This window comes from Sminthopsis crassicaudata, chromosome 1 (genome assembly GCF_048593235.1).
Source record: "Sminthopsis crassicaudata isolate SCR6 chromosome 1, ASM4859323v1, whole genome shotgun sequence".
NCBI lineage: Eukaryota > Metazoa > Chordata > Mammalia > Dasyuromorphia > Dasyuridae > Sminthopsis > Sminthopsis crassicaudata.
The window spans coordinates 556139286-556166201 of NC_133617.1; the positions used below are offsets into that span (position 1 = coordinate 556139286).

The window sequence follows — 26916 nt, forward strand, 5'->3', positions numbered from 1 at the left end:
CATGATTTGGAATGAGATTTGCCATTTCAGACATCACCAATATATTGATTCTTTTTGCTAATTTTGTATGTTTTAAGGGAGAGTCTAAATTTTATAGGTTTTAAGGGAGAGTCTATTAGACTCTTAGTCTCCTATGGGCAAGGAAATATTTTTTTTTGCCTTTCCTTGTAAGCTCATTGCTTACTATATATAGTAGTATATAGCCTGACACATATAGTAGGTACTTCCTTGTATATGCTTGTTGATTTAACTTATCTGTGGTAATGAAGGAGGAAATCATTGAGATATAACAATAATGTTAAAACGAAAAGAAAACATTAATAAAAGAATTTCAAAAGAATACAAAAATGAATAATGTTTTCATAGATTTATACCATAATCCATAAGGTATATATATATATATATATATATATATATATATATATATATATATATATATATATATATATATATATATACACACACACACACACACACACACACACACACACATATATATATATAAGGTATAAGGACCATAATCCTTTTTCTGTATTTCATGGAGGCCCAGAACTCAAAAGAAAAAAAATATGTTTGCTTATTTTTTTAAAAAGTTAATTCAACAAACATTAAGTGTCTTCTGTGTTCAAGGCATGATGCTGTACTTTGAGGATCATTTCCTCCCCCCCCCCCAAAAAAAATTAACAAGATCTGTGATCAATGACCTTAACATCTAATATGTAATGAAAGAGGAATCAGGAATCAAAGGAATGACTGATAGGAGGGAGAGCAGTAGAAATTCAGAAAAAGGTCCTAGAAAAGAGCTTCAAGATAGGTGAGGGAGGAAAAATCAATTCTTTTATCTGGAAGGGACATTAGGGACTTCTTAGAGGAAATAGCCCCTCAGTTGAACTTTAAAGGAAAAGGAGAGACCTCAATAGGAATTGATGGAAATCCCTTCCAAAACCTGGAAAAGGCTATCTACAAATGGATGGAGATGAGAAAAGGTAAGATGAGAGAAGAGGAAGGATAATGTTTTCTATGACTGGAATTTAGAGGACACAAATATAGTATGAGATGGTATTGGAAAAGTTAATTGGAGACAGATCTCAGAGTATATCAAATGCCAGTATCAAGAGTTTATATTTTATTCAGTAGTCATTGAGAAGTGACTGAAGTTTTTTATTTTCATTTTGGTTGATTTACATGATGAGAAGAGTCCTGTGGGAAAACCTCTGGCAATAGTATGAAGGATACAGTAAAGTGGAAGTCAACATACTGGTTAAATGGGTATTGCACAGTGTAAGAGAAAAGAGATAAGAAGTTAAAATGGTTGCAGCAAATATGGACAGGAAGAGAGAGATTCAGTCAACAAAGTATATAAAGGTTCTCTTGCAAAAGTAGTCTTCTCCCACAATTTAAAGCTTCTTGGCTTTTGAGTTTTGCAGAAATATGATAAATACATTCTGTCTTGCAGCTCATGATCACAGCCATAAGTGACTGGAAAGGGAAACCTTTCTAGACATGTTATAATCAAACCTTCATTTTGGGCTTTGTGAGAACACGAAAACAGATGCAACAAGAACTTAAAGGATAAAATATTCTACTGAAAACTACTATTTTTCCAGAACCTATGAGCTTATTCCTACCACACTTTATTCAAGATCTGGCATATAAGAAAGGGAAAGGTAAACTCCCATCACTGCCAGACCAGGAGAGAGGGACTAATTTTAATAAATCAGGATGAAACATGAAAATGTCAACTTAATCAAGCATTTAAATTTTATTAATCAAGCCTAATTTTTATGAGTGCAAATAATCACTGAAGCTGGACAAATTTGTTCTAGATTGCATCAGAAACATAATTTTAATATTTAATGGGCTGATGAATTTAAATGGAGAATTATCTTTATGAAACATGTTCTTCATAATTTGCCATTAAATGAGAAATAAAAAATATCAACATAAATCTTACATAAAGGTTATTTAACTAAATGTTGGTACTATAAATATTATAAATGCATTATGCCCTAATTTAGCACAGTACACTACATAAAGAAGAAATGGCAAGTTGGCTAGCTAGTCTTTTCCTGGACTGGAGAAAGCTCTGTTCTGTAAAGGGGAAATTCATGACAACTGTTAAACAGCTTTTGCTTGAAGTTTCATTATAATCATTTTCATTTTAGCGTTTATACTGGTATCCAACACAAAAATTCACTCTAGTCATGGTATGACATTGTGGGTCTAAACCTTGCAGTATCTCTTTTAGGGGTTAGGCGTGTTTTTTTTTAAACAAAGAAAATCATAGTCTTTTCCATTTATTATCCCTAGGAAAAAGGGTTTAAGGGAGGAACAGAAGTCTTCTGGTTGCATAATTTTTTGACATTCAAAACATACTCCATTTTTAAAGTTAAAATTTTTACAAAATGTTCTCATGATGCCTCAAAATATTCTAGGCCAAAAAAAATTATTGTCAGAAAATTTTCTCACGGCAATTTTTTCCCTTCATAAACTTTTAAAGGATTAGGCTTGTTTTTAAAAAAAGAAATTTTAAAAATTCTTAATGTGGCCTAACAAATTGGGGTAGTACTATACTGTAACATTAATTTCTCAACAAAGATAAATGTTTTATTGTTTTCAAATCAACTTTAAGAAGGCCCAAACTATACAAAGAAGAGTATGGTGGTTTTAGAAATGTTTTCCATCTAAAATGTAAGCAAAACTGATACTTTTTTTTCTAAAGAAAAGTTTTTTGTCTATCAAGTTTCCAATAGTTAGAAATATTTCTGATCTGATCATAACAAAATATATAAAGACACATACATCAGAAAATAGGCACATATTTTAGAGAAGGCTTATGTCCAAATGCTTATCATACCTGTCTAAAAGAGTTTTTTTTAATATACATATAAAGTAATCACTGGCATAATTTAGAAATTAAATAATCTTAAAACTGTTAATCTTAAACCACATAAAATGATGCCATAAAGTCACAATTGGTGAATGTAATTTTCATCCTTGCTTAAAATACTTTGCCTCGAGGTGGTTGTTTTCAGTTTTATTTAAATGAAATATGCTATTAATTTAGCAAAAATATTTTGTCAGAAAAAATTATTAAACTTGGTCAGATAAAAGAGGCCAATGCTTGATATAATCATCTTTTAATTCTATTAGAAAACCCTAAGTTTTAATTTTTCTGGTTGACAACATAATGCATCTTTTAAAAAGCATTATTATTATAAAAACATTGTATATGGGGCATAATATAATGTTTTAACTTTTTTTTCTACAAAACTTAATTTAAAAAAAAAACAGTTATCTTGAAGGCAACAACATTAGAATTTTGCCTGGAAGCAAAAAATAAAATAAAATAAATACAATACAGAATCATGCCTTTAGATGGAGACATAGTTCAAATAAACGCAAGTATCCTGTTCACAGAGCTTTGTGTAAATATAAGGGAGATTATTTAGGAGCAATGAGGATGGATTATGAAAGAAATACATTTAAGATGTTTATACTTATTATATAATTTTTATTAGTTATTATTTAGCCTATATTTAACTGCTGAGGTGCTTGGTTTTTCCTGTATTAAGCTGACACTTAAAGAAAAAAGGTTCTGTACTGGTGGCCAATAAAGTAAATTTACTATCCTGGCACCTTTCAGCAAAGCATATTATTCTGCATCTAAGAATTCTGTTGTTGATGATTCAGAGTACAGGGCTGCATGTAATCAGTGGCACGCATCAAAAGGCATCTGATAGCCACATTAAAGCCACATTTCCTATTAAGAATCAGACTAAATTACAACTTGAGCACTTCCCAGAATGAGCCAAGGAAATGCATTCTGCAAGAAGAAATAATTGTATTTGAGTGTCTCTGTAAAAATCAGGAAGTCTTTTAGCAGTAAAGTACTAATGCTTTTGTTTTTTTTTTTTTTGTTTTTTTTTTTTTCATCTGCCTTCTTTGTACTGCAATATATTCCGTCTTACTGGCAAGCCTATCACACTAATTATTATTACATCTAGTGGTTCAGTTATCTTGATGACTACTGTAACTGAAATGTTCCAAGGTCAAATCCTTAATAGTGTGAATCAAACTAAGCGGCCATCATCCATGCAGTTGTTTTTGAGAGATAACAGATGAGAACTTACATTGCAGACCTGTTTATGATTCTTATTTTTATTGTAAATGTGGTGTGAATTTCATGCATAGTTTAATTGAACTATTCATTTCACCAGAGTCCCTGCTCAAAAGTCTGATAAGAAGCAGGTGTCCTGATGGGGAAATGACCAAATAAACAGTTATAACAGGCTTATTGACTAGGAAAGTCTTCGGCTTGACCCCAGGTACTTTCAAATGACCTGAAATAGTCTGAGTGGTTTAATGCATCCTCTAAATCCATATACATTCAATAATTTTATATTACATTTACACACAAGTATAGTAAATCCATTGACATACAAATGCATGTTGTGGTTAAGCTATGTGCAGACAGTGAACTAAATGAACTCCAGGCTATGCTGAAGAATGTCACTCTTAACAAAATCCCTTCATATATGAACAGTGAACATATTTATTTAATTTATATTTCAAAATATTACATCTATCTGTATTTGAATAGTCTATATTTACCACATATAAAATCTGTTTCCTGTGAAAGTTTTTCTTTGATTAGATAAAAAAAATCAAGTTAAATTTTTTTTAAATGGAAAAAGTGATTTCCTTTTTCCTTAAGATGCCATTTCTTTACATTATCAAAATAAAATAATTTGAATTGCATATGCATTCACTAAGAACATAGCAGAATACCTATTTAATACAGGGATTATTTCTGCTAGAAAAGGTGAGATAGATAGCAAGAGAAACAGACAAGAGAGAGAGACTCATAGTTTCCACTCCCACCAGCCCTACCCCCTCACTCCATATTCCATGTTTGTAGTGTCATGGTTGAACTAGAATAAATAACCTTTTTCCTAAGATATCCAAAATGGAATGATCTTAAGAAGCAATTCCCTTTGACACTTTTCACTTAAAGAATGCAAATTTAGGAGAGGACTTTCTCCCTAAGAAAAATGATAACAGAAGGAGTTTTAAAGATTATTCAGAGATCTTATGACTCCATTTTATCTCTTAGTTTAAATATATGTGTGTGTGTGTGTGTGTGTGTGTGTGTGTGTGTGTGTGTGTGTGTGTTTCTAAAGTGATATCAAGGAGCTGGAATCATTCTCTTGCCTTGGTAATAGAGGTTACTTTTATCTACCTTCTTTAGTTTTTTTCTATCTCATCCATTCCTACAGCTCTCCACAAATATCATTTTTTTTCTTCTCATGGAATGCTATTGAAGAAATTGTCAAATTTTTTATTTGAGTTGTCAACTTTATTTCTCAGGCTTTCCATTAACATTAAGTTTCATCTCTTGAAAAATAGGAAGCACTGGCTAAACTGGAATAGCATGAAAATGACTACTAACACAAGATGCTCCAGTACAGGTCACAGGCTATATTTCTAGATGCAAACTGGTTCAATTTTAAGGAACCTTTTCATTTGTTGTCAGAAGTTCTGCTACGCACATTTTTTTTTGACAAGTAACTATTTTTACACAAATGTTAAGAACAAAATTTAAAAAAGAAATATTTTTGCTTCAATTTTAAATGTTCTCTGCCTACTATTTGATCATAATATAACTGCTATGCCACATTTGAGGCCTTCTACGTGTGTTTTTTTAAATGTCATCTGTATTAGTATTACATTCAAGGAATAGTTCCAAGAATCAGTTTCTTTCAAGACCTTCTTCCACTGTGTGGCATATAAGTCTGTGACAAGTGACATTACAGAAGGTCATGTCACTTTTAACTGCTTGCATTAGATCTTTCTGATTTCCCTGGTGCCCTTCCTTTGTTTGATTAATGCTACTTGATTTCAAGCAAGGTATCAGGAAGCATAATTTGGAGAGAAAATTCGAGAGTGTTCTAAGGTTATTTCCTCCTGAAAACTTTTATAAATATATCTTATTTAGCACAATGTATCATTCCTTTTTTCATTCCATTTTGATTGGGAAATAGCATTCTTCCTTCAAAAGACATTTTTATAGTATCATTGCTGGCAAAGGCTTGATCAAACCTAACTAAAACCAAACTAGGTATGTAGTGATTACTGCAAATTTATTTAAAGAAAAAAGCCTTGGAACTTGAGAATGACAATCCTTTTCTATTTGTTTTTCTTAGTAAACTATTTAAATCAAGTTCTCTACTTGTAAATGGCATAGGCTATTTGAATTTTCGAGATAAGAGTATAGTTTTGTACAATTTTTAAATATAGTGGTTATTCAGTAGTCTAATTTGAAAGAACTCAGCTTGTCTAAGTTTTGGACTCCAGCTTTTGGAGTCCATAGGAAATTAGGGAGAACTCTTGACCTGTTTTTAGGAAACCAGAAAAAGCTAGACATTCATTATCAATAGCCATCCTTAAATATCTAGATATCTAAAATTTTGGGCAAGCAGCCCTAATGCTATTTAGAAATTTGAACATTTTGCTCATCTTGGAGAAGTGGAGATGGGGAGAAGGGGAGAAGGGGTTAGCATTATGGTTAATTGTAAAAACTATAATTGAATCTTCTTTTCAAAGCACTTCAAACTTTACCTGTGCTAAAGTGACTCCCCAGGAATTCTTAAAGCACCTTTGTGCTCCAGGGGCATACAAATCAAACAGGTTGATGATATCTGTAAGTGAGGCTATTATAAAGGTAACTGCGGGGTGTCATCTGCCTTAAAAATCCCTATTTTTAGGGGTTTATAATTTGGCTTTAAAAACTCTTTGGAGAGCTGAAACGCCACACAAAGGCAGCCTCCCTAAGACAACACTTTTCTGCCAAATTTAAAAATAAATTGTTGTATTGGGTGGTTCTGGCTGCCCATTTGTGGAGCAATTGCGCGTATCCAATTACACGTTTGTGCAGTGTGGGAACAGTTTGAGTTTTGCAAATGAAGAGGCCCATTCTCTAGGCCTCCTTTGTGCAATTCTTGCACATCAGGCTCACAGCTGGTTTGCAGAAAGTGTGAGGTAGAATGCTTGTTGCTTTTACGGACTAATAATGTTTTGGCATTTTGAAAATTAAATTGGCACAAGTGGAGACGACAAACTCTTAAGATAGTGGTTCAGTAATTGTGTTTTAGATTTCCTGACAAACATTTGAAAGCCTCTTGAAGATTTGCCTTACTTTATCTCCTTTATAATAGGTTTAAATCTCCCTGGTAGAACATTTTGATCCTGTTAGGTGATTGACATGAGCTTTACCAGTGGGTTTATTTATTTGCTTTTTTTAGTTACAGGCTAAATAGGTAGATGTACAACCATTTTTTTGTTATATTTTTATTAATAGTTTATTAATATGGTTTTCATTTATCCCATCAGTAAATAGTATATTGTCCATTTTGCTTGGCTTGGTATTTCTGACCTCTCATTTTGGATATCTCATAGCCAATGTTTTAGATAAGATATTTACTGCTTTTAAGGGGGAAATGAAGATATTGTAAACTCCAAGGTTTACCGAGGGTATTTTATTTTCCAAAGGAGTGGTGGGGGAGAAGGAACTACATCTTGGAGTATTATAAAAGTTTGATTCATAGGTGCTGATGATCTTGGCAGGGAGCATTGTACTATCTTTTCAGACTTTTGGGGTAGTTTTTATCTTTACTCTTGTCTGATTTGGGAGGCAAATAGTGCACCCATCCATTACAAATGGTTAATATAATTTTTCATATATATGTTTATATCTATTTGCACATTCACAAAGATCAAAAGATACTGTGAAAGGTAATCTTAGTGTTGATGTGTCATTTTCATATTTAATTTCTACTAGAAATAGTAGCACCTATGTATATATGGATCTCACAGCAAAGTTATCAAACATGTGGCCCGTAGGCTACATGTGGCCCACACCCCTCTCTAGTGGACTTGAACCAAATTAAAATGTAATTGGAAAATATTTAACAAAGTAAACAAAAATATTAAAAACGACAGATAATATTACATTTTAAAAACGAAGTCAATATGTAGTCCACAGGGTTTGGTAGCCCCAATTTATATTTTAATTTGACACCACTCATAACACTTAACCCAGCACCTTTCACATAATAGGTGACCACAAATATTTATTTGAATGAAAAGATAGAATCAGATAATGTAATTAAAGGGAAGGTTCAAAGCTACTTCCTTCTCTGTAACCGTAACTCATAGTCACCATCTCTGGGCTTATTTGGATTATACTGAGGTAAAGGATTTATTTAAAAGATAATATCTTACTTGTAGAATCTTTGAGTATACCTCATGACTGAGTTTCCATAAATATAACAGAATCCCCATTTCCTATCTAAGCACTGAAGATAATAGTGATATCAAGTAGAGGACAGCCTTTGTTTCACTAAACAGAAAAAGCAAAAAAATAAAAAGAAATGCAAAGAAATAATAAGCAAATCTAGAAAACTTTTAAATAGGCCATAAACAATCAATACAGTTTTCACTCTCTAAGTGGTAAATTTTTCCCACTGGATCAAGTCTCCTTCAGATTCATAATATCATCTTGTGATTTGAATTCCATTTGGAAGAAAAATGAGCTTGGGGTGGCTAATAAGTCACCACTCCCTCCCCCATCATCCTAGGGAACATTATTCTTTCCCATAGGGACATATATAATACCACTTAAATAACCTTTTACAAGTTCTCTGATTAATTTTATCTACTTACTAGGCTTCGGATACAACTTTTGGGATATCTATAATGATTCTAGCATACTAGTATTCCTTTCTAGTGAATTTCTATCCCCTAATAGAAGCTTCCTTCTCTGTAAGGTAAAGAGTATTGGGTTAGCTAGATGGACTCTCTTCTTCTAGTCCCCTTTAGTTCTTAGATCTTATGGATGTTAAAAGGATAGTCCATATTTATGTAGCTTGGAAATATGTCTTATAATTTTTTTTAAACTAGTTAAATCTTTGAATAAAAATCTGACTGAGGATTTATGATGTCATTGAAATTTAATAGCTCACATTAATACTGTGCTTTAGAATTTGCAAAGCATTTTACCTTTTTGTTGTTCAGTAATTTTCAATTATTCTGACACTTCATGATCTCACTTGGGTTTTTCCTGGAATGGTTTGCCATTTCCTTCTCCAGCTTATTTTACATAGGAGGAAAGTAGGTTAAGTGACTTGTCCAGAGTCAGTAAGTATTGTAAATTCAGATTTGGACTAAGAAAATGAGGTTCTTTTTTTTTCTTTTTTTTTTTAAATTTTATTTATAATTTTTTGACAGTATATATGCATGAGTAATTTTTTAATAACATTATCCCTTATATTCATTTTTCCAAATTTTCTACTCCCTCCCCTAGATGACAGGCAATCCCATATATTTTACATGTGTTACAATATAACCTAGATACAATATATGTGTGTAAATCCAATTTTCTTGTTGTACTTTAAGTATTAGATTCCGAAGGTATAAGTAACCTGGGTAGATAGACAGTAGTGCTAACGCTTTACATTCACTTCCCAGTGTTCCTTCTCTGGGTGTAGTTATTTCTGTCCATCATTGATCAACTGGAAGTAAGTTGGATCTTCTTTATGTTGAAGATATCCACTTCCATCAGAATACATCCTCATACAGTATTGAAGTGTACAGTGATCTTCTGGTTCTATTCAAGAAAATGAGGTTCTGTTTTCTATCCACCTTACTACCTGGCTGCCCAGAGAGTCTATACAGATGAAGAAACTGAGTCTCAGACAAGTAAACTACATTGTCTTGATCAGTTATGAAGTTTAGACTTAGATCCTCTTTATTCCCAAGGTAGAACTGATGATGCCTTCTAGCATTGTAAAAAGGAGCAATTTGAGAATAACTGTAAGCTTTGTCTCTGTGTGAGTGTTTGACCTAAATCTGCCTTTGTTGTTGTTATGGGATAGCTAGTGTTAAAGAGGCTAGGAGCCACTAATAATACTCTAAGCTGGCTAAGGTTATAGTAGTATGCTGGTAAATATTTAACATTTTTGTATGCGTGACATAGTTTGAAGTTAATCTGTATTAATAATATTTTCCATCACTTTTTAAAGTTTAAACAATCAACAAAAGTATTGATCAAGCCCTCATTTATAACATCCAGTTTTCACAATATAAATGATATTAATAAAAATTTAACAGTGGCTCTTCTGAACAAACCAGAGCTAAGCCAAACACATCCCTGGTCAAGAATATAAGACTATGCTTCAAAATAGGTAAAGTTTTGTTGTATGTAAGTCAGTTGGAGTTCACACCTAGAACCTGTAACCTAGAAAAATGGAATCTTAGAATTGAAAGGGACTTTAGAGGTGACCTATTACACACCCATCTTTTTAAAAAAATATTTTAATGGGTTAGAAGCACTTTTGAATAGTATGCATGTTCCCTAGGTTCCAAGGCACTGAAGCATATTTTAAAGTATTTTTATGTATTGCTCTATTTATAAGAGAGTCAAATGTTCACTTCTGTTAGTATGTGAGATTTGTATGTTGTAAAACTGTATTATCTAGCATTTTAAACAACTACTAATTCAAAGAACTTTACTATTAAGTTAACTATCTAGCTCCCTTGACCATTACTAAAAATTTGTATCCCCATGGGTAACATGTGCATGTAAAGCAAACAATGTCAAATATACTTATATGTTTTAAAGGTGGCAGGAATCTTTTGGAGGAAGATTTAAAGATAATTCATAACTGCATCCTAAAAAATAATTTGTCACAGAAGAAAAAGCAATGAGCTTAGTGGATATAAAACTAGTTTCCAAGTCAGGACAACCCAGAATTCAGGTTGTACTTCTCACATACTGATTATATGATCCTGGACAAATCATATAATGTCTCAGTGCTCTAGGGAATTTATTAAGATCTAAGATCCAGAGTAACCGTCAATTTGTACTAATATAGATATTCTTCATAGGGACTTCCCTACATATATGAAATCATAAATCTATATCAGAAACTTAAAAAATAAATACAAAATTAAGGTTGGTATATTAAGTGGTTGGATTTTATATGTAAGGAGGTAGTTCTTTTTGGTTTGGGTACCTCTGGAGTCATCTGTCTATATAAACATGTATATGGGTATGTGAACAGAACCCAAGGCAATAATAAAAAAAACAACAGTAATAGCTGGCATTTATTTAAAGTTTACAAAGCATTTTATAAATATCTCACTTAATCTTGGCACTAAACATAGGAGGGAGATAATATTATTCATCTTATTTACAAATGAGGTAACCGAGGCAGACAGAGGTTAAGTGACTTGTCCAAAGTCCCATAATTAATCATTGTGTGAAGCAAGATTTTAATTCAGTTTTCTTGACTCCACACCCATCAATCACCTAGTACTGGAAAAAAGTGTGGATAACTCTTAGATTATGGGCAATGATGTATAAGGGGGAAGGATATGAATAACTCCCAGATAGAAACATTTTTAAAATATCATTAAAGTTGATTTTAAATTCATTATCTTTATTCAGAAAATTTGCCTTCATAACTTTTAAAATTAATTTACATCCTCATGTCATTCACCAAACAACAATAGAAAGATGTCTACAAATATGCTAAGTCTAGAATTTAAAACTTATCTCAGAAAATAGACAAAGTGAATGATCCGTGATGTACATACATAGACCACTAAGAGTTAACTGACATGACCTGAAAGCTGTCTTCAGGCTACAACCTGTTTGAATTCAATGCTATTGAATGATGCTCTGAAGAAGAAAAGCATCATTTTTGCCCTATCATAGGCATTTGTAGAATAGATTATAACAAATATTAAGCTAATATTTATATAACGTCTGTTCCATGACAGGCACTGTGGTAAGTGCTTTACAATTATTATTTCATTTGATTCTCACAACAAAACTAGGAGAGGTACTATTAGCCACATTTTACAAATGAGGAAATTGCCTTGGGTCACAGAGTTAATGAGTGTCTGAAGCAGGACTTGAACTCAAGTCTTCCTAATTCTGGAACCAGGAAATGACCTGATACAGTCTCATTTTACATATGAGGATCTTAGTCTCATTGAAGAAGAGTGATCCGGCAAGTCATACTTCTCATTATGGGCAGAATAGCATCTATGCCCAGTTTCCCATTTCCTGGTCAAATACTCTTCCCTTTATACCAATACTTCTGATGAATAAGAAATTTAGCCTGACATAGTCATTTGCATCTTTAGTAAGTTTGTTCTAAATCCAAAGTGCTTGAACAATATAAATAACAAGAGAGCTTGAAAAAAATAATTCTAAGTACCTAAATAAAATATGGATATAGGTGATAGATAGATTATATGCATATACATATAAATATATAAGCATATCTATATCTATAGATATATAGTATAGCCCCCCAAATTTTGAAATGTATATTTATGTGTATACATTTATGTATGTCAGTATATGTAAACATGCATGTATACACACAAATATGCATTTATATCTGTATATATAGTATTTACATCTACATATGTGTATGTTTGCATGTGTATTTATGTATGTATATATAATCTGCATTAAGATTTTGGGAACAATCTGTGAATCAGCCCTATCATAGAATATGCCATATAGATATACAGATATAAATATATTTTTCCTAGTATTTCTAAATGGTGTAGATCAATTAAAAATAAAGCATTGTCCAAATCTCAATCTCTAGATAGAATATTTTATTTCTCAGCATGTTTCAAATGTTAATAAAGTTTTCATCCCTAAAAAGCTCCCAATTGACAGAACAAAATTCTCTTCTTGAAAATCATGACAACGACGTCTGTTTCTGTCTGCAGGTAGTGGAGGACATGCTAGAGGACGAGGAAGAAGAGGATGACAAAGATGACAAGGTAATTATCTTCCCCAGCTCTTGGGTACCTGGGGATGGGAGAATTTAGACATGACACTGTTTTTACAGACAGTTAAAAAAGGAGTTGAAGTGTTTTAGTCCAGAAAATTGGACAGTGCTGTTTATCATCCTAACAATGCCAGTGGATGTTGCCGGAAGGATAGAGGACTATAAATCCTCTTCTTTTTTGTCCAGAGCTGGGTCAAATATTTTTCTGCCAGGAACAAAAATAATTCAGCTTGTCTGGAACTTGATAGCTCTTCTGAAGATAACGGCAGTGACAACTGTTTTTGAAGGACAAAAATTTGTCCTGTCTTGAGTATTACAAATAGGACTATACTTTAGGGAAGAAAAAAAGAAATAAAAATAGCAGCCCCACATCAGTTGAAGATGGGATTCTGTCATCTGTAATTTTCAATGAATTGCCTGGCTAAAAGAATGGACAATATATATATGTGTGGCACTCTGTAAGGCATTTAAATAATCACAATTCTTGCCAATGTCTACTTGCTCTGGAATAGCCATTATGGCCCTATAGGCCCCCAGACCTGTTCTTTCTTACTTGTACATATTTCTCTTCCTGACTGGCTGGTCCCAGCATAGGATTTTGGCCACAGTTAGTTTCTACATCTCTTTGAATCAATTAATGGGAAAATTTGGATTGGTTGTCCCCCCTGCAAAAGAAAAAAAACAGGGGGAGGAAATTAGGATGACCTTGCATCATTGCTTCAAAAGTGGTGTTGCTGGGATGGTTCTGTTGTGAAGAAAAGGACTGTGGATCAACCTTTTGCTTGCCTCAGGGTATTTCCAGACCAAAAAAAGTAGGAAACAGGAAAGAGAGAAAATAACTGATTTTAAAAAAATGTCCTGCATAGAAAACCAAATTTTGACCTTCACCAGTATTCATCTGACTTCTGTTGTAGTAAAGCAATGAAATTTTTTGAAGAGAGGAGAAAAACAGTATATCTTAATTTATGCCTTTGACCTTTGTTTCTAGAAGAGATGTACAGTTATATACCAGTGTAAGAATTTGTGTGCTGGCAGCAAGCATTAGAAATGTCAAAAAAATTCACAGTGATTAGTTAATCCCCTGAATGATTTTTTTCCCAGATAGCTAACATCCAATGCTTTAAAGAATATGGAAGGAACACACACACACACACACACACACACACACACACACACACACACACACACACATTCCGACAGTGGTTCCTTCTTATGCTGGTTCAAACATTTTAAAATCGAAAGAGCTGTTCTGTGAAATCCTTCTGTATATTATTTAGTCATTAGTTACATCATTTAGTATCATCAAACACTGAACTAACAAAACCTCCTTCTGCAAAAACACATATGTGCTAGTTTTTAATGTTAAATAATGTGAGCATACACTTCTGGCAATAAAAGATATGATTTATTGCGAAGGTCAGCCGTGTAGCTGTAGAGAGCTTATATTTTAACTCAACATGCTAGCTCTGAATCATCATTTCTCTTCTGATAAACACTAAGCTGCCATCCATTTATGGCTATTTTCCCTTGCTTGTAGCAGCTTTATTATTAAAGCTACTGTAAGGGATCCATCCAAGCAGCATGTGTATTCCCAGAAATTTTAATAACTGTGCGCCCATAGTGTTGTTTGCTGCTTTAATGCTTCTGCTTGAAATCAGTCTATTTCCTCGGCACCTCCTTGATTTCCAGGCTCCTAAGAATCTTCCTTTTTATGCGGGGGTGGGGTGCAGGAAGGGCATAAAGGGGAAGAGACAGAGAAAGAAAAGCAGGGAATGGGAGAACAAGAGAAAAAGGGAAAAATAGAGAGAAGAAGAGAGAGGGAAAGGAGAGGAAACAACTCACCAAAATGTAGTTACAAAGGGAAAAACCAGGTTAGGAAAAAACACACCAAGTCCCTGGAGCTGTGTCCACCCTAATCTGATGCTCCTTCTAATCTTAATCTAGTCTCAGTCAACCCCTTGGTTCTGGTACACTTTCTGATCTACTTACTAAAGTTTTTTGAAAAGGATTGCTTAAATTGCTGTGTAAATTCAACTATATTTTTATAGGAGGAGTAAGAAGAGTGTATTTTCCATATGAAATGAATGTCATTTGATTTTCATAAATCCAAGCCTTTTTTTCAGTAATATGAAAGGGGTTTTTTTAAGCTCTTATAATGCAATTTGTAGCATAAAAATCATATCGGGCACAAAAAGGAAAATGACAAAGCTGATCATTTACAATAGATTTTTAAGTGCTTGCATAATAGGAGATAAAATCTTTTGCATGGACTTTTTAAACCGTGAGTTTTTTTATTATAAGAAATGGAAATATAGAAAGGATCCTTAACATTCCCATTTACCAGTTCCATCTCTTGGCCAGGTTACGTACCACTAAATGCTACAAGGTTTAGATGTCAGTGTGTTCCAGTAGTGGCAGGGCAATTTCCTACTTTAAAAGATTCATTGGTTCTTCAGTCTAAAGTTTGCGTGTAAAGTCAGGCATAATGGAATTTTTTTTTTTGGGGGGGGGGAAACAAATGTGTCTTTGCTATACCAGCAGGTACTGACCTCCAGTTCTCATTATTCCTGTTTTCTCATATGGTATAATAGTAAGGTCAGGTCAGTGGGTTCTCTTATGGGATAAAAGTAAAAAAGATTAATAAATGTGCCAAAGCCTCACTTTAATTGAACCTGAAGCATATGTTGCAAGTATGTAAAATATGTCCCAGATGTTTCACCATGGCTAGTGTCTTAGCTTTCCTTGATTACCACAAGGCAGCTATTAGTCCTGTAACCTTTGGACTTGGGGGTAAATGGGGTATTACATGGCACGAAACAAGAGCACCTGTTTTCCATTCAGCAAAGACCCCTGGCAGGCTTTGCCTAAGCCCATCCATATGTTTTCACTTAGCAGATTGTTGGGCGATTATGAAAAGTGTCTTTCTTTAGAGCCAGCATAGATATTAGTCACTTATTCACAATGAAAGTGCAAGGCACTGGCTACTTGACAAGGTCGGTGTGGTCATAAGTTGAAGTAGAAGTAGATTCTTTGAATTAAACTTAGAGTGCTTTTCCTTGCTGTCCCTCTATAAATTGCACATTTGTGGCTATTAGGAATTCAAGCAGATTAAAGATTACCATTAATTAAAATATTGGTATTGTAATATCTTTGCAATCACCATTGATTTGGACACCTCAGAAGGTTTTGGTCAAGGTTACTAAGCTCAGTCTTCTCTTAGTCCCTCAGATCTTCTCCAGATTGTCCTATTTTAACATTTCTCTTTAAACCTGCTTTTCATTAAAGCTGCTGATCATTATTCAGGTGAGGCTCTACATCCTCAGGCTTGCCATGACATGAATCTTTTGTTGCTTTTTTTCTATTTACTCAAATATGACATTGGGTCTCTCCTACCCAGATCCAGCTCTGAGGTCTCCATAAAAGCAAAAGTCAGAGCTTAAAATGGCAGGTCTCAGATTTACTGTTGTTAAGCCATGAGGATTGATTATTCAATAATGAACCACGGAGTTGTTAATATTTTCACTTATCAGTGTTATGCAGTAATACTACATTAAGCTCCGTTGTAGATGGTATTTGCCATGTATTAAATGTTACAAAGAGATAAGGCTGTGTGTTCAATGCCATATGTTCTAGACCATTCCCTGAATGTACAGTGCCTCCACCAATCATAGATTCCCAGTTTGATCTGATTTTTGACCCAGCTTTTAATCTTGCCTTCTGTGGTCAGTGGAATATCTCAGCAAATAAGACTTAGCTAAATTACCTAGAGTAAAGCTAGCAACAAACCATAAAATGACCTTTTTCACAGTGTTATATAATAACACAGTGGTCAATCTATATAATCTATACATCTAATTAATGAAGATCAATTTTCTTTTTGTAGCTTTAAAGGTTTAGGCACGCTTTCCATAGAGCTTCTTACTTGGCTTATAATAAGATCCAGCTGTGATTTCAGGAAACCAAAGATAGAATGCAGGCTTTTCTTAGAAAAAAAAAAAAAAGCATCCATTCAAAGACATGGTATTTTAACCATGTTTGTTGAGAAATGATATTAAAGTGCTCTGATTTTTATGCTCATAATGTCTCTATTTTTCCTTTGGCCATCATGTCAAGGTTACTATGCTTCAAGATAAGTAGACATTGTCATGGAATGTATCTGAGTTGCCTAAAAAAAACCCTGTGTTTATATATAGTAAATATACACAGGTCTTTCTTATGCTTTAATTCTTGTAGGCTGTGTTTACTGATTAAATTCTCAATCCCAAACATGTACATATTAGTGTATCTAGCATGCCCTAGATGCATACGTCTGTGCATCTCCAGTAGACCATGAGTGCATGGAAAGAGATAATTAAAATATGTGATAGGAAAGATTTTGATCTGGCAAAGTAGCATTTTCCAGTTATGTTAAATAAAACAATCTCACTGTAGTAAAAAGAGATGAAGGATTAGAGCACAAGAGTTATAGAAAGGATAAAGAAAAGAAATTCTTTAAGATAAACATTTTTAGAAACTTTAGGTAGACTAAAAGGTTTTGTATCTCAGGCCAGTTTGTGTACTCCATCAAATATGGAACAGCAGGAACATTCTCTGTTGAGATCTATCAGTCAATAAACATCCATCAATAAGCATTTATAAGTTGCTTACTATGTGTCAGGCACTGTATATACAAAATGGAGCCTAAAGAGATCTGTTCCCTCAAGAAGCTTATAAACTAATGGGAAAGACAACATGTAAACAAATATATACAAAGCATCTATGTACTGGATAAATAGGAAATAATTAACAGAGGGAAGGCACTAGAATTAAGAGGGATTGAAGAAATTAGGGTTTAAAAGAAGCTAGGAACTAAAACACTTATTATCCCTAAGGTCCCTTCTATTTCTAAATCTGTGATCTTGGGATTCATTATAGAAAAAAACAAATAAAGTAAGTGAGGTTATTCATGTGTTTCTACCAATAGCATTAATAATTTTCCCCTTCCCCTCCCAAAGAAGGACAGATGAGAACTTTTTTCATTGACCATAAAAACATAGATGAAGTAGGCATTGTGGAACTTATAGAGCTTGGTCACTCATAGAAGATGTCAAGGTTATCCCCTGCATCACTGGCCATTGCCAGTCATCTTGACTTTCACCTTGCCACTAGACTCTTAGAACTCTGGAAGAGAGAGTGAAGTGGACAACTTTGTGGAATTCTGCCTCAGTTAAACCCAATTCATGCATAAGTAAAGCCATCATGTCATTGGTTCTCTTCAAAATGAAGAACCAACCATTACAACAATGACAATAACAATGAATAACATGTCTCATGGCTATAGTCACACAACAGTACAAGATTTCACCTTTTTCTTCTACATGGTTCAAGTCTGGGCTAGAGCAAGGCTTTTCATATCTTTGGTTTCTCACATGCATTGAGAAGAAAACACTAATAAAATAGAAGCTACCGGTTAAGGGGGGAAATGTAGTTACATTTTCAGGTGCTCTTAAAGTTTCTAAAATGAAGAATGCTCAGAGAACTTTTCATATATGTAGTCAAAGGAAAACTTTCTAACATACATATGTGTACATGTATGTACAGTTTTTACATAATTTTTAGATTTAGATTTCACTGATACAAGGGGCTCTTGGTAAGGAAACCCTCTCCACCAATATAGATCCAATCATCACCTGCTCTACAATTTAAAGTCTTAGATCTTGAGATAAGTGACTTGTTTAGGGTCACACAATCTATCTATGTGAAGATATAAGAACTGAATTTCAAAATTCAAATTCAAAATCCACAAGAAAAAGAAATTATAAACATAATTTTTATCCTGTATCATTTGATGCTAGGAAGGAATATTTTTAAAGGTCCCAATTACTTTTAGTTTTCACTGAAGACTCCATCTTTTGCTACCATGCTAGAAGAACATTGTATCTTCCAAAGTTACCAAAGTATTAAGCCAGACTTTCTTTCATTGACTTAATCTAAACTCTTTGCTGAAAGGAGGTCTTTTTTTGTTTTTCAGATTGGCAAAATTCTTTAATCAAAAGTGGTTAATATTATATTGATACTTTGGATTAAGTACAATAAATCTTATTTCTTCAAAAAACAAATTAGGAGCAAACTGCTAATATTACTGGCCTATTGGCATATATAGCAGTATTGCAACAAAGCAATACAGTAAGTTATACTCTTGTTTGTGCCTTTTTGCCTCTTGAAAAATACTTCATAAATCTTCTAAATCTAAACAAGTTAACCAGTTTAGTGAAGCTCCAAATTTGTAAATATCTACAAAAAATACTGACATGCTTTCTAAAGTAATTGAGAAATCCTGGAATGTATGTAGTTAGAAGTGAACCATCTGAAACATTGTATCTTCAAATATGACTGTTGCTTAAACTAGTGAACTAATATTTTGCTTTGTACTTGTTTCTCCTTCACACTTGTACAACATGAAGTGCCTTTAATTTTTTTACTTTAGGGAGCTTATTTACATATTAACTACTCTCAGGGATTCTAAAACTACATCCCTTGGGCCAGATGCAATGGGCTGATGACATTTATGAGTCTTGCCATGGCAAATGGGCTGAAGGGTAGAGACAGAGTGTGGGTTTCTGTTTTTACTACAGTCCAGCCTTCCCACAGTCTGAGGGACAGTGAACTGTCCCCTATTTAAAAAGTTTGAGGACCACTGAACTACTCCAATGAGTTTATGTTGTTAAATCTTTTTCAAAAAGCTATTATTTAGTTAAATCCGGAACGCTTCATATTAAGAAGATTTTTTTCAATTTCCAAGTTTAAGCTTCTTGGGTTCCATTTTGCTTTAGTGAAATATAAACAATATTGGGGGTTAGGAGAAGAATAATGTTTTGGCCTCTTAAAAGATGTCATAAATATGATTTATATAGACTCATATTTGTTATATAATGCGAAATATGAGTCTTGATATTAAAAAGGGAATTTTTTTTTTTTTGTTCTATCTTTTAATGCCTCCAGATTTCTCTCTGGAAAGAATATCAAAGTACATATATATATCTTGCCCTCTCTGGAAAGGGTAATATATATATATATATATTGATATTCAGTATTATACTGATTCATAACATATTCCCATCTTCTAAGATTCATTAACCTCTATAGTATATACTGTAATAATTTGGGCCACTAAGGAAGTAGCCATTACTTTTCCCCTAAAAATCCTTAGGAGCAATTTACCTGTTTTTTTTCTGCCAGTAACAAAGTTCAGAGAGTAACTAACTTTGGGGCAGATAAAAGCAGGGTCTTGGATTTGAGAGCATAATACTTCAATATATGACAATGAAAAGGACCAGTGCTAGGCAACATGGAGCTAAAACTAGGAGAAAATAAACAGGCTGAGGATATATGTCCTTAAAGTAGTAAAGAGATGTAAAAATAATTGAAGAGATAAAAAAGAAATCATAGGTATTTGTTAAAAAGCCATCATTAGAGATAACCTAACTGTCTTCTCTCTGAGAAATCACATATAAATTGAAATCCAAAAAAATGAGGTTGCTGACCCAAAATCATAGTCATTTAAAGTCTAAGGGTGGTACGGATCTATCTTGAAATGGTCCTGAAATTTCTTAAATATTAATAAGAATAATGATGAAGAAGATAACTAGTATTTTTGTAGTGTCTTAAGGTTTGGAAACTGCTTTACCATTTGACCTTCACAATGACCTTGATAGATAGGTGCTATTATTATCCTTATTTAAGAGATGAGGAAACTGAGTTAAGTAAGCAGAAGTTAAGTGACTTACCTAGTATCATATAGTGAATGAATCTAAAGTTGGTTTTAAATTCAGTTCTTCCTTACACCTTCCTTCTCTTTTCTTCTGTCTTTCATTTCTTCCTTCCTTATCACCCTTCCACCTTCATTTCTTCCCTCTCTCCTTCATTCTTTCATTTCTTCCTCCTTCCTTCTTTCCTTTTTTTCTTTCTAACTTACTTTCCTCCTTCTTTCTCTCTCTCCCTTACTTCTTCCTTTCTCCTTTCTCAGATTCCCTCCTTCCTTTCCTCTTTTCTTTCTTACTTTCTTCCCTCCCTATTTCCTTCTTTCCAACTCTCCATCTTTCTATTTTTTATTCTTTCCCTCCCTCCCTACTTCCTTCCTTCTCTTCTTCTTTATTTTCTTTCTTCCCTCTCTTCTCCCTTCCTTCTCTCTTTTTTTCTTCTCTCCTTCATTTCTTCTCCCTTATCACTCCTTTTTCCTTCCTTTCTTCCCCCCTTCTTTCTTTCCTTCAATCCTTCTTCCCCTCCTTTTCCTTCTTTACTTTTCTTCTTTCCTCCCTCCCTCCTTCCTTCCCTCTCTTTCTCTTTGCTTGCTTGCTTCCTTCTTTCCCTCCTTCTTTCCTCCCTTCTTTCCATCTAAGAGACGGAGGGAAGAAAGAGTGACTCCTCTCAGGCAGAAGAGGACATCTTGTGGGAAGAGAAGTCCAAGGAATCAATTCACTTTCTCTTGTTTGTTTGTTCATTGTTTGTTCTTTGTTCTTGAAGAGAACCAGAATATCAGGAAGGTTATGTCATGACTTGCAAGTAAATTGGATTGGGTTAGGAAGGGCTGTGCAAAGTCACCAGCCTCATTCTCTCCTCCTGAGTCGTCAGAGTCCAGTGGCAAGATAGGTGGATCAGGACTACTGGAGATGGCCCTGGATACAAGGAGAGATCTTGGCCTTTTTAAACTAAGGTATTTAGCAAGTCTCAATTTGGCTGAGTCAAGTACCCATTCAGTGAGCTAGGTAAGCAATGAGACAAAGAATGACTTTTTTTTTTTTTTTTAATCTAGTCAAAAACAAAATCTAAATCAATTGAGGGAAGATCTTTAGGGTTTCTGACCAAAACAGAAACAATGGCTAGTTACACTCTGAGTCATCAGATCCCTACAGTGACCAAGTAAGACCTGGGCTGGGATCTTTTGTTGTCCAATCAATAAGAGCTTGCTAACAGCATTTTTCCCAACCTTCAATTTTGGAGTTAAAGTAGTTCCATCTCTTGCCTTTAGCTGAACCCACTTTTGGAGAAAACCCCCTTAGAATCTCAGTCATTGCCTTCCATTTATAAATTTTAGGCATTTGACTAACTTGTTGCACCCCTGGTCCATAATATGTTAATCAAATTAAGATTTGTGTATTGTGCCTCTTAAAATCAACTCTATCTGAAATAGAAGCCTTCCTGTGCTGGCTATCAGCAAAGTAAGGCCAAATGGTGTGAACTGACCCCTTAGGGTAAGTGAAATGCAAAAAGCTTTTAGAACATTCCTATTTCAGATACATTTGTATTGTATTGTTATATATATATATATATATATATATATATATATATATATATATATATATATATATATATATATATATATATATATATATATATATATATATATATTAAGCCCTGGTTTAAATAATATTTTTATCACTTAAAAAAATTAACTTGGAATGGCAAAAAGTTCAGTTCTGCCTTTTTCCTAAAGTTCAAGTTAACAAATCAAAATTCAGAAGACCACTAACATCTCTAAAAATTGATAGTTTAGGAACTGTGACCTGGATAAAAGGGACCTTTTAAGTTTCTTTTTATTCACTCCTGCTTTATTGCAGAAAAGAGGCATTTTATTGGACTTTGAAATTGCAGCTGGCAGTGTTGTACAGAAAAACACAGTTTCTTGGTAATTGTTTATAAGCAATGCATTTTAATTGGGTGTATTTGGGGAATAGAGATGGTATCTTTATCATTTCTGTGATCACTACTAAATGCAAGCTTGAACATTTGGGGGACAGAAAAGGCAATATGATAAACTAACATACAGCTGTAGCTGTCTGATAATGTAATGTTTTTATTGATTGTCTAACTGAGTAACTACAGTGGATATTAGGTTTGCTTGTCACAGCGTTTAGTGCCTGGGGTAGTTGAACAAGTTACTTTTCCATCCAGCTGACCTCTGAGTCCTTTACTTTTTGAATCAGAGTCCTCAGATTTCATACTTTGGCAATTTCTTTCCCTTTCTAATGGGATGTATTAGAGAAAATGTGTCACCTTTTGCACCATGTAATACCAAATCAGATCAGAATTCATGCACAATTATGTCAGTGGAAATCTAATATTACAAGGCTGCTTATCTCTAGATTGCACATGGAAAAATAAACTTGCACAACTGACAGATTTACTTGATTTTGCAGATAAGTTATTTGTAAGTAATCGAGCTAAAGAATGTAACTGGATTATTTTCAAACTTTAAAAAATCACAACAGTAAAATCATTACAAAGTAGTCAGACCTCATCACTCATTTTTTCACTTTTTTTTGGACAAGTCAAAACTTTTGAAGGAAAAACAAAAATATATTTTGCATTAGTTCTATTTATTATAAGAATAACACATGAAAATAACTTTAATTCTTAATTAACAGCATTTACATAACCAATAAACCCTTACTAAGCAATTACCATGTGCCAGGTACTGTACTAGGTGGAATTAAGAGGAAAAAAAACTAAGTAGTCTCTGTCCCCAAGGAGCTTACATTCTGTCTGGAGAAACAATACATTTTCATTAAAAACAATTATAGGTAATTTTGATTGTGAGATAATCTTCTTAGAAGCTAATCTGATGACAAAGTAGGGATAAAAACTGGACCTATGATCTCTTTGATTTAGAAAATTCCCTATAACAATAGAGAAAATAATAATAATAATGATATTATTATTATAGATAGCACTTAAATAGTGCTTTATAAATATTATGTCATTTGATACTTTTAACAACCTTGGAAAGTGGGTATTATTATCCTCATTTTATAATTGAGCAACATGAAGCATACAAAATCACATACCTGATAAATGTCTGAGACAGAATTTGAACTCAGGTCCTTTCACTCAAAGGAGATAGGCAACTTCTCTCTAATTTATACACATAGAGTTGCCAAGGCTCTTGCCCAAGATCACAAAATGTGTACATGTCAGAAGTAGGACCTGAATCCATACCTTTCTGGTGTTGAGTATTATTCTCTATCTCTTATGCCATGCATATACTAAGAAAATGTTCATCTTTTGTTTCTCTCTTATAATCACTAAAAGTCAGAACCTCATCACTTAATCTGAAATCTTCTCAAAACCAATTAAAATAATTTAAGATAAGTTGTGCTGCAGATATGCTTTTAAAAATGTTTTAGACATAGGATGTCTTAGGAATGTTATAACCCCTTTTAATGTGACTATTTATATATAACTACCATATGTATGGTATTACACCTTTAATGCACTGTATTAGCTGTCACTAGAAATTAAATTCAAGCATGTTCTTTTTTGGCCTTCAAGTACTCCACAAGTAAAAGTTTAAATAATGATAGCAGCACTTAAAGCGTAGGTAGAAATAACACTGAAACTCTTTCCTGAGTCTACTGGGGCAGGGATTTTAATATGTGGAAAAAAAATCATAAAGTTGAAATGCTTAATTCTAATGTCCTTTATTTTACCTCTCAGGAACATTGCTGGTGTTCCATCTCAATGAGCAGATGCAATTAATGACTTAATCACGGGAAGCTTTATAGATTTATTGATCTGTAAGTTTTTTAGGCATTTACTATGAGCCACTTGCTAGAGATACACATACAAAAATAAAATCAGTTCTTGCCCACAAAGAGCTTATATTCAACTAATCAAGCTGCTGACATTGGGCTGCTTTGTTTTGTTTCTGAAATAATAAATCCATATGATCAAATGATACCTTAGATATTGGATTAGCCTTTGGGTCAGAAAGACCTGACTTCTGGCCCCAGCTCTATCACATATAGATCTATGACCTTGGAAAGATAATTTAACTTCTCAGTGACTCAGGCAACTCTCTAAGAATTTAAATCATATAATATTTGTTCCCTAGAAGCTCCCTAGAATATTGAAAATTATAGATACAGAATAAATAAATGAATACATATATAAATATTATAGAGCCTTTTGTGCAAATAAACCCAGAATGGCACTATTGAAATTGTGTTAATTTAATATGGGTTATTGGGTCAGTAGTCACTATGTTCAAAAGGACATATGCCCTGACTGTATTTGAAGTCTCAGATTCACTTTCTTAAATTGCTTCTTTTTGTTATTATTAGGCGTTAGGTGGCTTCTTAAATGATCTAAATATACTTAACACTTCCTAGCTGTGTGACCTTGGGCAAGTCACTTAACCCCAATTGCCACAGCAAAAATAAATGAGCTAAATATGTCCAGCCTTACAAATAATTTGCATGTCTTGCCATAGCAAGTATAATTGATGTATAAGATTTTTGGCCAAAAATAGAAATCATTTATATGAGAACTTTGCAGGAGCTACATTAATTTATACAATGCATTAATTAAATGTGTATATGATCAAATGAATTCATATTGATGTAAAGCAATCAGTTCCCAAACTCTGAACAGTTTATTAAGTATTTAGTATAGTGTGTAACATGTAAGTGCTTTATAAATGCTTATTAATTGATTTAAAACTTAGATTTCATCTATGTGATGTATTCTTTACTGTCAATCAGAAAACAATTATTACAGGCCTTCCCCTTCTGTGATTTTTGTCCATATCCTTCCATAGATAATTGACATCCAAATTTTCTATGGAGGATCTATATAACAAGATAAAGTCTTTCCTTTTTGAATTGTAACCCATAAAACATTTGGTCATTTATTATCCTCACTACATGATTGGCCCTTTTCTAGTCATACATATACTTGTGATAATATTTTTGCATTATTTTATTTATAGTATTCTGTAGTCTACAAAAGTTTATTCATTGTCCTTTGGGGCATTTATGATTTTGACACTTTTAACCTGCAGATAATGAGAAGCTAGTAAAGATAGCTAAGACATTAGATGAGAAAGCTGTATTTCAAATCTGAGAAAATAAAAATTAATAAAAATACAGTCCTATATTTGAATTAGAAAAACAACAATTACAGAAGAATAGAATGTTGAAGTATGACAAGACAATAGTTTTGAGTGAAAGAGGTATTTTAAATCAATGAGTCAACAATGAAACATGGAACTTTAAAAAGTTGACCTTATTGCAAAATAGAGTCAAAGAAGTATAACATCCAGAATAATGGAAATGATAGTTTCACTGTTCTCTGCCCCAGTCACACCAAAGCTGGGATATTAAGTTCCGTCCTAAGTGACTCACTGAAGAAAGTATATCGACTGGCTAAAGGAACTAGGAATGATTGGCCAAAGTGAGACAGATAATGGGAGAAACAGAGAGAATGGAGATAGAGAGATAGAGACTATGAGAGACAGAGGCAAAAATAGAGATATATATAGTCAGAAAGAGAGACAGACAGATATACATTTTGACTTTGTGAGGAAACATTTCCTAACAATTAAAACTGGAAGTGGAATATTCTGCTTTAGAGGGTAGTAGCCTCATTAAAGATAACAATAATAATTTATATAACATTCAAAAATTTGTGAAGTCCTTTATAAATACCTCATTTTTTCTTTACCCTGAGAGGTAGCTGCCATTATTTCACCCATTTTATTTATTATTTATCCATTTTGAACAGATTTTAAATAAATGCATATAAATTTTTATATATCTCTTCCAAATGAAGAAACCAAGGCAGAAAGAGGTTAAATGGTTTGGCATGAATTACATATCTAGTAAGTATCTGAAATTAGATCTGAATTAAGGTCTTCTCATTCTGTGTCACTTGCCTGCCTCAATAGGAGGCTGGATAGACACTTGCTAGGGATGTTGTAAAGATTTTTGTTCAGATACAAATTGAATCTAAAAACTTGTGAGATCCTTTACAATGCAGAATGTATGTGATTCAGTAAAGTTATGAAACAAAATGAACCATGGAGTTAAATGTGAGAAGACAGGTAAAAGATAAGGGTGTAGATGGGAAATAGATAAACCAATTTCTCATCATCATGATTAACTTTGTCATTTATTCATAGTTGATTCTCTAGCTTCTCACATGAGTACTTTAGGACATTGAAAACTGATAATAATTTAAAACAAGAAGTTATCTCCCTCCATGTTTTGCAGATTGTTTTTGG

General features: G+C 33.3%; 1 protein-coding gene across 12 annotated transcripts in view; it reads left to right on the forward strand.

The window, feature by feature from the left end:
- Positions 1–26916, forward strand: part of MCTP1 (multiple C2 and transmembrane domain containing 1) — a 722542-nt gene that overhangs the window by 618488 nt on the left and 77138 nt on the right. For all 12 annotated transcript variants that reach the window (XM_074282070.1, XM_074282074.1, XM_074282073.1 and 9 more), the window contains one exon: positions 12817–12870. In XM_074282070.1, the coding sequence (XP_074138171.1) occupies positions 12817–12870 (54 nt within the window). The remainder of the gene's footprint in view (positions 1–12816; positions 12871–26916) is intronic.